This window comes from Chroicocephalus ridibundus, chromosome 4, assembly GCF_963924245.1.
Source record: "Chroicocephalus ridibundus chromosome 4, bChrRid1.1, whole genome shotgun sequence".
Classification (NCBI taxonomy): Eukaryota; Metazoa; Chordata; class Aves; order Charadriiformes; family Laridae; genus Chroicocephalus; species Chroicocephalus ridibundus.
The window spans coordinates 16,140,627-16,155,312 of NC_086287.1; the positions used below are offsets into that span (position 1 = coordinate 16,140,627).

The 14,686-nt window shown below is 37.3% G+C and overlaps 1 protein-coding gene across 3 annotated transcripts in view; it reads right to left on the reverse strand.

Moving 5' to 3' along the window:
• Positions 1–271: 271 nt before the first annotated feature.
• The window catches only part of USH1C (USH1 protein network component harmonin), a 53,446-nt gene continuing 39,031 nt past the window's right edge, over positions 272–14,686 (reverse strand). For 2 of the 3 annotated variants that reach the window (XM_063333122.1, XM_063333121.1), the window contains exons 16-21: positions 6,240–6,281; positions 5,876–5,929; positions 5,630–5,729; positions 4,150–4,259; positions 3,394–3,449; positions 272–1,616 (exon numbers count right to left, since the gene is read on the reverse strand). In XM_063333122.1, coding sequence (XP_063189192.1) covers positions 1,604–1,616; positions 3,394–3,449; positions 4,150–4,259; positions 5,630–5,729; positions 5,876–5,929; positions 6,240–6,281 — 375 coding nt within the window. In that variant the 3' untranslated portion in view covers positions 272–1,603. Of the gene's footprint in view, positions 1,617–3,393; positions 3,450–4,149; positions 4,260–5,629; positions 5,730–5,875; positions 5,930–6,239; positions 6,282–9,941; positions 10,005–14,231; positions 14,352–14,686 lie in introns of all 3 variants that reach the window. The other variant, XM_063333123.1, reaches the window with a different exon arrangement.

A 14,686-nucleotide genomic window follows, 5' to 3' on the forward strand; every position in this document is an offset into this window, starting at 1 on the left:
GAGCATCTGCACTCTAAGTAGTTTGCCAACTACCAAATGATCAGATTTGTCCAGAAAATCTCAGTAAAAGACTCCTGCAACTCAGCAGAATGCCAATTCCCTACTGTGCAGAGTGAATTTTCTTTTGAATTCCACAAGGGTGGCATTCTGTTGCAAACACATCTGTTATTAAAGATCAACTCAGAAATCTGGGTACTTTATCAGATTAACTATTACTGTGATGTACAAACTGAGAGACAAACAGGAAACAAGACTTCTTCTATTTAGCAAATGCAATTTTATTTCCGTGTTAGTTGTAAGAATTAAAATTTTAAACATTCTAACATGTGTACCCTGCCAGACACATGAATTGGCATATGGGAACAATACTGCAAATGAAGAAAGTCAATGTAATTAATCATCTCTGTTTAAGTACAGAGTTCTCAGGAATGCAATTGTTATTTTCCTGTGTTACAAAAAGAAGGGTTTCCAAATCTTGAAAAAGCATGACAAAGAACTATAAACTGGATCTCATTAGTCCAGGTAAGAAAAATCCAAACACAACGTGAAAAACAGAATACAAACTGGCAGATACAAGGAAGGAAAGAAGACAATGACATTTCAAAAGGGATATATCTTGATAACATAAATTACTAAGTCTACAACTGTAATCATACTTATGCCAGGTTAGTATAGATTTGATGGTCTTGAGTAATTTACTTAAACAGAAGACATATAGTCACCAAGAGTGCAATGTTATACTTCATGATTTCCTGCACAGTTTAGTCACATATATAGCCTCACTGAGAACAAAGTACATAACTGCAGACTGTGAACTACACCCAAATTTTCCACCCATGACTACGTGAAGGAGTAATTTTTGCCACCAATACAAATACTTGGTAGTATAACTGTGACTACACATCATGATTTTATCTGGACTTCTTGCTAGCTGCTTACATTGCTGGTAGAGAAGGTTCTTTATACTGTATAAGCATCACCAAAATTATTCCTTATAATGCTAGCACTCATGGTATTACTGGTTCTTCCACCAGCAGGATTTTCATACTCAAAAACAACTCACAACTAACCAGCAGAAATGGATGGTAAGAGAACCAGAAGAATATGAGTGAGAACAGAAGTTACCTATATACATTCCCCATCTCTCCAGGGAAAATCATTTCTTACAGAGTAAAAATATAATCTTTTTCACACCCAAACTGGCCTGTGAACATGTAATCACAAGTGTTGCATGTGGGAACAGACATCTGTGTTCTATCTTCGTTTGCCATTTTGGTGTCTATTTCCAGGAAAATTGGAAGACTATTTTCAAAATTTGCGCCCCCCGAAATAGCAACAAATAGATTGAGTTCTCACAGACCAAACTATGCTTACTGGCAGTCCTCAATGATTCTGCAAAAACGTCTTGCTGTATGTCTATAGAATGATTTGAAATTACTCCAATTACCTGAAAAATCTGAAGTCTCTAGCTCAATTTATAGGTCTGATTGCTCACATTTCTTTCAAATAGAGATGCATTTCATATGGTTATTGATTTCCTATTAATTTACAGAGCAGCAGGTTTCTGCAGGGGAAAGACTTCATTTTTCCAGTGTAGCCTTCTTTAAAAGAATGTCCTACAGAAAGAAAAAGAAAAAGAGATAGTGAAACAGATGCTTTTAGCTGTAGTGCAATTTTTAGTCTTTCTGGTAAAGCACAATTTTATATAACTGCATCTCAGTTGAGTCATTTTGATTTGTATGGTAGGTAATAATTGAGAAGACCACAAATACACACATGCAACAAGGAATCTTACCTTGGTTGTTCTAGAGATCTATGACTATACTCTCAGTAATTACAGCATAGAGAAACCATACACAGTAAACTCAGTTTATGACACAAGGATAGTTTCAGGACAAACCCATTGCATAGTGACAAATTAACACAGGCAAGCTTCAGTGAAAACCAGTCATGAATACTTGTCTACAGGCACACTGTCATATAATACAAATGGAAACTTGTTCTTTGGACAAGCCTTAACAAGTAATTTGTAGTTACTTATGAATTCACAAAGCCACAGCAGTGGTCCACAGATAAGGAAAAACCCCCTACATTAATCCTACTTGTTTAGGCAGGGCCTATTTATTTTATAGTTTGTCAGATGATAAACCAATTCTGCAGAGGACCTCTAGGGGACATGATGAAGTAGAATCTAAATACTTGTATTTTAATAGGACAGGTATGGCAATAGCCCAAAGAACACTCCAGCACGCCAGGAACAAAAGCAAGCGTGGCATGCAACGCACAGGCAGGCACATGCTGAAAAAATAACGCAGCCTCACAATGGACAGTCATGTTAACCCAGGTCTGGCTATTCACCGTGAGGGAACACTGCAGTGGCTACAGCTGCAGGAGGTACCCTTGTCTGTACACGGGTGCACTGCCTTCAAAAACCTTTCTGTGTGTGTTGGGACTGACTGTTGATGAGGGAATAGTAGGGCTAAATATACAGGATATGAAAACAAAAATAACAGTGACAGTTATTTCCTTGCTTGTTAGTTTATGCACAGGTATTAAACACAGTTTTACAGCAATCTGCAATTGGTCTTAGCCAGTAAAACTACACTGATTTACAGCAACTAATGCGCTAGTATTCTACACAGAACAAGAATCTGGGTTAACAGTGACTACAAAACTTTCCTCTGACATTTTACTTGGTAGGAAGGGTATCTTCAAATCTTTTCCTTCATTAAAGCTAGAAAACATTGGTCTTGCTTTTGAAACTGTCCAAAATAAAGCAAGTTGTATCAACTTGGTATCTCTATCACACTTTAAACCATGGATTCTTCTGTTTCACACCTATGCTGATTATTTTTAGCAAAAGGACCCTGTGACCATCACAAATTGCCGAGACACACAAATTACTTAGCTCTTTTGAAAATTTTACACTTAGGTTGGCTTAGACAAGGAATCTAGACTGGACTCTAATTTAAAAAAAAACCACACATAGAACAGAATTAACTGTCTTCTTGTGATGAAGAATGCTTGTGGTCATTTGTTTCCCCCAGTTATGATCTACTGGACCACAGTAGATGGATCCAGGCTAAAGTAAATAATTTCTAAAAAAAAAAAACCCAAAAAAACTTCCTCTCAAATCCTCAAACTTTAAACCGAAAGCATGAGTGTGTAGTCATGTATGACCAATTCTGAGAATCACCATTTTGAAAAGTCTGGGAACCACTGCTGTAATGCATGATAGCTGTGTATAACTATCAAATTAGCAACCACATGATGCAGAAGGTTACGAAGCCCACAAGAAATAAATACTTGAAATACATCTGATAAAAAAGCGAACTGTATAGACTGTTGTTACTAGCCTTTTAATCCCCAGAGAGAGAAAGCTTATGCACTTACACTTCATCATCATATTCCTTTGGAGGTGATGCCGCAATGACTAAGTCAATCCAATCCTGAAAAAGAAATGCATGGGCAAACATGTGATGCTAAATACTGCTTTTAGAGATGGTTAGTGGACCACCATGGAATATCAGATAGACAATCAGGAAGGCAATCTATTGCTGGCAAACCACAGGTAGCAGCAGAAAGATCTCTATAAAAAGACTTCTATAGGAAGATCATTTCAAGATTTATCTGTTTGATTTGTATCCTGAAATTAAAGAAAAATCTACTAGTCTTGCAAAAAATAATTATTCTAAGAATCGTCCTGTATTTGGTCATCTTAGCAATTAATACAGTTCTTGCTGAGAAAACACTCACTGTAGCTGAAGTGCAGTGTTACTTGTACATTAAGAAATCAAAGATAAGATAAACTATTATTGTAAAATTCCAATCAGCTTGCACGTCGTTTCCAATATCAAAGAGAGATTCTACAGATAAATGTACTACAAACACTCAGAATGTAATGTGTTTAAAAAAACAATCTTGACATGTGGCTCAATGCCATGAACTTTCACAGTAAATTACACGCATGATTTTCAGAGATGCCATATGCCAGTATCTTCTGCAGATTTCAGCTCACTTTGGTAGTACGTGGCATACCTCTTATTTTTGATGTTTGCAACTTTATTTGTGTTGATCTGACAATGTAATGAAAGAAAAGTATACCTCATATGAACGTTGTAGGTAGAATGAAGTATTCCAGGTACTTACCCCACCCATATTCCAAGCTTTTGCTAGAGTTGCCTGTGCTTCTGCCAGCTTGCTGTCAATTAGTATCTTGCCATTTACAGCTAGGATTTCATCCCCTTTCACTATGCCTCCTGGTGAAAAGACCAATAGGGTATACATACACGTAAGCAAAAATTCTGTGAGTCTTTTCTGTCCCTTATTTATGAAGTACTGAATACAATGAAACGTGTCTTCACTAGGTGTGAAGGCTTACACTAAAACTTGACATAGACAAGAAAGTTTGCTACAGGCGAAAGACAAAGGAATTTTTAGGCATGGAAAAGCCACACTAATCTCTTACTGATCATGACCAGTAAGAAACTAGTTCAGTAAGATTTTCCATAGTAGCAGTTTGCCTGTCTGGGTAATCTACCTATACAGCTGACAAACTGGGGTTGATCATAGGCTGTTACTACTATGAAAGTGGCTGCATTACTTAAAGACCTGAAGGTGTAAGTGGCATTTGTCAAGGGTTTGCAGGACTGACATTCCTTTGCAAAAGTATGTGTAATGTTTAGTCCTTTGACTTGTTAATCTAGAATGAAGCAAAATCAGCCACCTGGGACTGGATTTGAAGAGGGGAAAACACAGATGGTAAAGGGACAGCCTTAGTTACAAGACACCCTCACAACAGTGAAGAGTCAAAGAGAAACAGAGTACTTGAGAGATCAAGTGGCTGAGATGTTTTCACAGCAAGAGTGTCTTGAACTTCGGTGCAGGTTGGGATGAGGTCTGCAAACTCAACATAAGGAGATATTGTCCTGTCTGTCTACCTGGTCATCACCAGGGATCTCAAGGAAAGGATGAGAGATACTGGCCACTAGGAGCAAAGCCTGGATGTGTTGGTATGCACATTCTTGTGCCTTCCAGAGAGCTGTTACCCAGAAGGCTCTGGCCTTCGGTGGGATTTTGGGCATAAAGCCAGGTGTTTTGTAAAACAAATCACTATTGAAAGTATCATTAAAACCAAAACTAAGCAGTTTAGTGTAGCCGTGGTCAGGTAATTGCTTTGCACATGGAAGTTCTACAGATGTCATTGCTTGGAAATTGTTACACAATGGAGACCATATTCTGCTTTCCTTAATTAACAGAATACACCACAGAATCAGGTGTTAGTTGTTTTTTTTTGTTTTGTTTTCCAGACTGGAAAAAGGGGAGTCCTTCTTAAGGGAACAGCTCTACATTTTTAGGCCATGCTATTGAAAATTCTGTAATGATGAAAATACAGCATCAGTGACCATTTCTTCTTAAACACTATTTATAAATTTTACATAATTATTAATTTGAGCAGCACCCTTCCAACCATGAGCCTCTCTGTGTGCTGCCCTTAGAGCTGAGGCAGAACTTCGCTGCCTTGGACAACCTAAGTGTGTCTGTCGGTACCAGGCATAGCTATGGAGTCAGCCAACAGCTCCCAGACAGCCCTTTTGCAGCAGCATTCAAATTCCCTATTGTTACTCACCATGTTTGTCTGCAGCACCACCCTCATAGATGGCAGACACGACTATCTTTCCAATTGGAGAATCAATTCCTCCCTCGACTGCAAGGTCTAATGATCCTTCCTATTAAAAAAAGAGTTCAGAAAAGGCTGTTAATTTTTGCCATCAACAGGAGCTTAATCTTTCCTTCTTCCCAGTAAATGGGACTGTACATGAAATGCTTACAGGAACCCTTTATATACCAATCAATCAAATAACATAGTATTTACCTTTTTAATTCGTAACAGCCGTACATCTTTTCCCACAATCTGCTCTGGTGTAAACTATGAAAAGATACAATGATTAGTCATTTCCACCTTGGAAACACAAAACATTTAGGCTGATTTATGTATTTTATGGGAGAAATGGGACTTCTCCCTCCTCCAATATAGTGTTAGAGGAAGATCAGAACACTAGATCATCTGTTCCTGTAAGAAAGATTCTTTTCAACTTGTCTAGAAAAGACAAATACACAAGCTGCAGCAAACCAACAAGCAAGAATCTTACCCCCTTCCCAGCCCTCAAAATCAAGGGTGTGTTTTTTCCAGTGTGTTTCATATTAAACAATGAGACATATTTGAATTCTCTCCTTACCATTGAATACGGATCAAAATCTTCCAAATACTTCTGGAAGCCCTGAGAATAGAACAATACTTAATTATAAAAACATCAGGCTCATCCACACACTTAACACACAAACGCCACTTTATGTATTAATGAGAGAACATATAATTCTGTAAGCTATGAAAAGAGAGTAAATGGAGAAAAGCACTGAAAGGCAGCAAATAGTCCATCCTGACAGTCAGAAGACATTCCAAAACCTTAAGATAGATCAGCAGATTGAGTTGGTCATACTATGGAGCAGTTTTGAGGAATAGTTTTGCACTCTGTCAGGTACACAGTTCCTCTCTACACCTGACAGAGCAGAAACAAATCTGGAAAGCATCACGGGCAGGTATGTTCTGCCACACTCTTCTGAGCAACGATTCTTGGGAATATCACCATGTTGGGCACTATCTAACACAGGCAGAAGTCACAGGCTCCAATCTGCCTGTCAGAAACACTGCTCCACGGTGTCTGGGTTGTAGGACCCTCTTCCAGCCCCTTTCTCTCCTCCTTTCCATGGGATTTCAGGGAGATGGCTCCATACCACAAGCAAACAGAGGGCAACAACCCTTTTTGTTTCCATATGGTCCTGTGGAGGCCTAAAAAGTTTTGGCAGAGTGTATATGAAAAGAGAAGATAATACTGCAGTTCGGTAGAGCAAGATTTAAGCTTTGAGAGGACCCACACCTTCTTAAACTTTCAAAACCCAGTACATAACTCTTGTCAGATGAACACTGCAGGGAAAAAGCAGGAGTTACCTCTTCCACAAAGATGAGAATTCCTGAGTCAGCAGTCAGGAATCAATGGTGTTTGGGTGGGGGTTTCTTGAGGAGGATTAGTAGTTACTATGTGAAACTGTATGGGCAATGCTGGAGATTTATAAAAAACTCTGCGCTTATCCTGCGTATTAAGTAAAGACTTCATGACTTAACAGAAATCTTTATTAAGGCACCTGAATGCTGTATCACTCTCCTGGCTTCAAGCTGCAACAGCGTGGGGATATGGGAACAGCACAGAACCACACAGCCCTTTGCTGACACAGCATGCAAGCCAATATCTGACACAGACCTGCAGTTCAGTGTGTAATCAAGCTTGATATATTCGTTATTGCCCTCTTTTCTACTGGATACATCTGATGACAAAGTCGATTCCACTCTCAGACTCAGCTGAGACTTTTTCCGCTTGTAAATCAAACACACTGCTTAAGATTCCTCTGGTATCTTTAAGGACTGGCTGTTAAATGACAAAGTTGCAGCAGAAAACACAAATACCTCCTCCTGTTATCATTCCTCTCAATTGCCTAATTTTGACATGACTCTGAATGATCCCCTGGGGTCAGATCTCATCCTTACCACCACTGCCTCTGACAAAGTCAGTGAGCACTACCACACAGCTCTGCGTTCGCAGACCCTCAAATGTACAACAGCACTGCCCATGTGTCTAACCACGCTTACACAGACCACGCGACAGTGGTGCTGACTCTTGCATGGACCAGCAGCGATTACACACGAGCATACTGAATCATAGAGCGTGAACCCCAGCTTTCCTGCAGGCTGCCTCTCTCTCCACCTTTTCCCTGAGATCAAAAGACCAACTTCAGCAAATCATGTCCTCGTTCTGTGTTTCTTCTGAGGCAGAAGAAACATTTGCAAGGGTTGAAGCGTGACTTTGTCTGCCCAGACTCCAGACAGCTAAATCTTCAGGGCACAACTACAGAACTTTTGCTTACTCTCACAATTGGGTTTTTTTCCATAGAGAAATACGTATTAAAAGCACTTTTTTGGGGAATAGGAACATGAGACACCTTATTTAGCATTTAAATTAGTATGGGCTGCATTACATTTGTTAACTGCTAACTTTGAGTAACTAAATACATGGGAATTTGGTCACAGACTTCAGTGAGGGTAGAATTTCATTCTGGGGAAAAATCCCAATCATTCATTCATTTACAATGTATATTAATATTATTAATAGTTTTACTAAAATTGTTAGAGGAACATTTCACAATAACAGCTACCTAAAGAACTAATAGTTTGAATAAGTGAATCTGTAATCATGGCTGAAGCAGACATCTATGGTCTTGGAGCAAGCAAATTAGAAGAAAGAACTCTGATCTCAGCCAAGTCACTAATTCATTATGTAATCTAAAGGAAGTCATTGAACTCTTTGTCCCAGGTCGCCCTCATGAAAAACAGATGTTGCCCTTGAAGAAAGTTTTTTCCTGGGAAAATTTTTAAACAGGAAAAAAAACCCTGAACCCCACAACAAAAAACCTGAAAGCAAAGAAGTGATACAATCTGGATGCAATAATGTACAAATACAGCTATGATACAATGAAGACATCTACTGAACTGTAATAAATCTTCCCAGAAAAGGGCATCAAAAATTTGGAGAGCAGAGAGCACACTCCATATCCAAGCTGGGACTAATGAACCAAGCAAAACCAAGTGGAAACCATGGTGCTAAGCCTACCCTCCCACTTTTGCCATCTTGGGCAAAACACTTAAGAGCATTCTGATCCTTTCGTGACTTACAATAACATTCATAGCACTGAAGATAAGTAGAATCTGGAACATTAAAATGACTGCACTGAAACAACTCTGTCTGGACTTCTGGATGAAAGGTAAAGTTACTACTTAAAAAAAGAAAAAAAATCCAAACCCAAAACACAAGAACCTAAGCCAATGGTACTGCTCACTGAAGTTTCTAGCATCAATAGAAATTGAGACCTGATTGAAATAAACAAAAACAAACTGAAAGAGAAACCCGTGCCCAGGTATAACACAATTTTCCAAAAAACACATTTACTGAGAACACAACTTATATACACAGAACATACTAACAATCACAAAGTTAGATTTATCTCAGTCAAATACAGTTTTTCCTTCTAGATATAGATTGGAGCTGATCAAAAGAAAAAAAATCATTACTAATCTCAATGGTTTACCACTCAAAAGCTGACACTGTGAGCTCACAACTGTGCAACAACATTTTCATATAACATGGCAATGTGTCTAACTTAGCTTGCACTGATAAAACTGTTTTACACAGAAACTGGCACATTTAACAGCAGCAGAGAAGTTAAGCACGAAGTTCACTTCTTCAAGGGATCTATTGAACCACCAGTCAGTCAAAGAGGAAGAGGTGAAAACTTCATTACTATGAGAGAGGAAGGCAATATAAATAGTAATATGGCAGAAAAATCCTACACAATACAGAACAGCTATATGAATATAGTGGTGCTTTCCACCACCAGTTCCTCCGATTTCCTGCCAATAAATGTGTTATGATAATAGCTCATTTGTTAAACTAAGAACTAATATTTTCTTACTGAACACATTTCAACTGGAGACTAAAATAAACATGGAAAGCTTAAGAATATATATATAAAAAAATTTGCCAGCATCAGATCAGTTACCAGTGTTCAACTACCTTAAAGATTGCACTAACCATATAAGCAGTTACAGACGGTTCAACCTGAAGGATTTACAATCCTCTCATTCTTTCTTTGTCTAGACTAGCAGGAGACACAGGCACACACTGAAAGTTTACAAAGACCAGCAGTTTTCATGCATTAGGGCTGTCTTTATCATCTGTTTTAGAAACTGAGCAACAGGATTAGAAAAGTTTTAAATCTACAATCAGTCAAAACAAGAAGTACCACACAAAACATGGAAAATGTTATTTTACTTGTTTTTTGTTAGATCTAAATGATGAATTGTAAACCACCATCCTTTTAAACATCTCTTGTGGCTGCAAAAGAAAGAAAATTGCCAAACCAGGTATTAACTTTTTGTTGTAAATAAGTATCACGTCCTCACAAAGAATCTCACTGCTTTTTTTGTTCTTCTAGGAACTGAATTACACTTGCACTTAACTAGCGCTTGTTCCCTACACCATTTCAAAATAAGAGAAACACACAGTGAAATAGTACTAAATACAAAGAGGAAAGAATTCTAGAGAAACTACATAAATAATGCACATTTCCATCCCACAAGATTTCTTAAAATATATTCCATGACTCTTATTATCCTTAATTTCTCCAGAACAGTGTTAGGGTGTCTGCTCCATGATTTTTGAAAAAATAAATGAAAACAACAACAACAACAAAAAATTGACAAAATGCTAGACAAGTCATTTCCAGAATATTGAAAAGTCATGATGAATATATGTTACACATATAAGATTTGATCTCCTAGCAGGGAATATTCTACGCTGAAAAGTGAATTCCATTATTAAATTCCTCACGAAGTTGATAAACTGAAAGAAAAGATACGTGTTATTTGGGCTCATCCTGAAAGAAACAATTATTTAAATGCCAACTATTAGTACAGGTTCATTCTATATGAAGAAAAATTCCGCCTGAATGTAACTGACTTATTTCTGAGTCATCTTCCTTCAGTTTGGATACCTACAAGTAATTTCATAATATTGACTAATCGCTGCTGGATTTTATGTTATTGTGTTGGGCTTCAATGATTTTAATCCCATATTGATTCTGGTTTTACTTCCAGTGCATTAATAAAATGGTAAACTGTAGTTTGGAATAACTTAAAATACAGAACCTTTTCTTATGTTACAAGAATTTTCACAATAGGTTAAAAATAAATAAATATAAAAAAAAGTCCTCACACCTCTCTAGCATCCTCTCAAAACCCTGCATCAAATTGGGTAACGTATTTCAGTCTTCAGAAGCCACAGCAACTTTGTACAGACTAAAGTATGGTATTTAAATTTCCAAACTCAATTTGCTTTAAAACACATGACTATATATCAGTTTCACTACTGATTCTATCAGTGTCCTATAGTCATACCATTACTTGGAAAAACGTATTTATTCCTGAATTAATGAAAGCTTTGTGGTCTGCATTTAATTAATACAGAGACTAAGGTTTTGTCTTGAAGAACTTCTGGGCAAGTCTGGCAAGATTTTCCACAAAACTCTTCAGCCCCTCTCTAGCTACTTAGAAAAAAAAAAAATTATTTCCGTTTCAACGCAGATGATTTTGGTATAGCTATGGCCAATAATAACTGAAATTTCCAATCATCGCACATTTTACCACACAGTACCTAAGCACCTGTCTGAGGTCCCTTGACTGCAGTCCTGCAGAACCAGGTTTCAAATCTTGCAAATTACAGGAAAGCTTAAATATTCATTCTTCCTTTCAGAAATGCTGCATCCAACAAAGAAGTGAGGGAGGAAAAATCTTTAGTAGCAGCAAGTGCACCAAATCTTCTAACTCACACAACAGCTTGTTTGCAATAGTTGGGAGAGACTAATGTTCACATTGCTTTTGATTCTCTGAAAAGCCCACCGCTAAATCATAATAATCCTCTGAGCCAAAATTTAATTAGCTTTGCCACAAGCGTATTCCAGTTCACTCTAGTACAGCAGAGACAAACAGTTCACACTCATTTTGTCCCAGAGCAGCCCTGGGCATTCAAGGCCACACTCAAGGTTTAATCCTCAGCCATCATTTCCCTCTATAAGTGAGAACAATTTCATTTTAATGAACTGTTAAAAGACCTGGGAATTCTGACCTGAATTCAGTTAATATGAAGACTTAAGTGACAATAGAAACTTCACTGTTCCTATCTGGCCCAACTGCCTTCCATAAAACAGGAGTATTTTACCCATTCTTGCATTTTTATTTTATTCTTAGGTTCATGCTTTTTACCTTCTTTACTAGTGAATTGCTTGAGTACAGGCTCACTTGATTAGCTGTTTGCATCAAGTAAATCCATCAACACCAGTTTCTAGAGTTTGGTGCTCAGGACAACAAAATTCAGATAAAAACACGGTAAAAGGAGTTATGTGCATTATGTCACATTAAAGACATAAAGACTGGAGATCCATAAGTTTTCTGAAATCTAGCGAGATAAGAAATAGGGTAGCAAAAGGTACATTGCCTTGGTGATACTTCCCTTCGCTAAGAGAAGCTGAACTGGTCCTGTATCTGAACCAGTGACTTAAAAAAGGACTCCTCATCCCCTCCTCAAACAAACAAAAATCATTCCTTCCACATGAAAAAAAAATTATAATTCTTACATGTTTCTGGAGACAGGCTGGTACTTCCTTGCCTGTTTTGCCATACACTGGCCTTTTCATTTTTTAACTAATGGAAGTAGCCTCCCTCTTTACTTCGGTATCCATGAAGGTCTTACTCTACATCCTACTGTGACTTCATTGCAGCCAGGATGAATATTCTTTACTGCATTTAGTCATAAAAGGAATTAAGAGGTAACACGTCTACAAAAACAATTTACAGACTGATGTTTCTCTCAAAGTCCTATCAGAATATTGCTCCCACTGAAATTGTGATCTTCCAACTAATATGAGACAGTTTGGGAATGAGACGACTGACAACTGAAACATTTTAGCAAACTTCTGATTTGGAAAATGTGCGTGCATGCATAACAAATCATAAGAAATTTCCCTTCAGAGGTGGATCTTATTGCCAATTTCTCAAACTAATTGTAAGCAGCCGGTAACAAACAACACAAGCAACATTTTCAATTTGTACCACGGATGTCTGATCACACATAAGGGTATTATCAATTTTGCAAACTAGTTTATATTTGCACAGCAGGCATTTATTTTCAAGAGCTAAATTATATTAACTGCAGATTATAGTTTATCTCTGTTCATTCCTCCCCTAAGGAATTTCAAATTGCTTAGAGATGCCGAATTACTGAGCACAATCAAAATGAAAGCTCCAAAGCTCCAGTGCATACAACTGAAGGAAATACCTACACAATATCTACAGGGATTTGAATTTATTTTTAGTTCGTGTACCTGCCTTCTCTTGAACAACATATAAAACCTGCTTTCATTTATCATTTCAATACATTTATAATATAGAAGTTTCAAGACAACTACGTCTGTGGGAAAACTGGTTATTATGTACCACTAAAATTTGTTGAAATTGAAACCGGGAAAATAAAGGAACAAGAGTATCTAAATTATTAAAGCAGAAAATGACAAAAAAATACTCCATCCCACTTTAATGAAAGACAGCTAGGAATATTGTGCCTATCATTTATTGTCAGATATAGCATAAGCTTGAAATTAAATAAATGAAAGGCAAATGCGATGTATTTTCCATCACTTAGAAAGCTCACATGTTGCAATACACTGTCTTGCTCATATAAATGTACACACATCCAGACACACGTATATAATAGACACACAACTTTAATTGTAACAGCATAAGTCATGATGACCCTTGAGAACAAATACTACTAATTGGTCTGTCAGCTTTCTTAGATGAATTTTCAGGGCTGCCATTTGGGAGTTATAACTTCTCAGAGCAGTATTTCTCTCCCCACCCCACCTCCCTCAATAAGCCTTGTCCCACCTTCCTTTATATACCACAATTCCCAAAGATGCTACATGGTTGGTCCTAAAATATTTAGCCTAAGTGTTTTTTTCTTCATTTACATTTGAAACAGAAATGGAAAAGAAATAAGAAAAAGATTGTGAGACAACTTTGCAGTAGCACTGCATGACCGGTATACCGAAATCTAAGACATAACAATGAACTTTTTTCTCTGGAAACGAAATGATGAGTTATATATCTACATTTCAAGTATGTTCATGATTATTTACAAAGGAAAAATACAGTGTAATTAGTTTTTACTATTTCATTTCTGGCAAAGGACTTCAGAATTTATGAAAATACAAACCAGCATATGAATAAATGAAAAATAAGATCTACAGGGTCTAAGGCTCTACACTGCTCTGTAATTATGCACCCCAGTACAAAAAACGTCACTAAGAGTGACTTTTAGATCACTTAAAAAAAAAAAAAAAAAAAAAGGAAAAATACCCTTCTTTTGTACTTACCATTAGCGATCACTTGAAAATCTGTATAAGTTTTAGTTAGCAGAAAACAAGACATGCATTGATTCTTTGAGGACAAGTCAACAACAAATCCCACAGTACTGTAGCACTTGGAAAAATAACATTAAAAGGCTTACCAGAGCCTCTGATTTGATTGTTGGCCTGACCATAAAGTTTGGGTCAGGATGCAGCATGACTGGTTTAGAGACTATTGGTACACCTGGATGTCGTTGGGTAGGTGGACTTGGAGCAAGTTGCTATGGGGTTAATTTAAGAAAATTAAAATTCACAATGTAATTTCTACAAATCCATCATTTCACCAACATACCTCAATACAAGTAGTTTATGGTACTGAATTTAATGTCACTAATACAACAAAAGGCTTACAGAATTATTTTAAGACTTACAAAGTTCACAAGCCAAAACATAATTTCTCTTGCATCCAAAGAGTAGCTTTCCCCCCTAAACTACGACTTCTCCAGCAAGATTATGGAAAAATCTCATTGCTGCTTTTGGCATTTATCCCATAAAGGCAATGAACTGAATGAGAAACTACAGGAAAAAAATAAAAGCTAAAGTTGAGTGTAAGAAC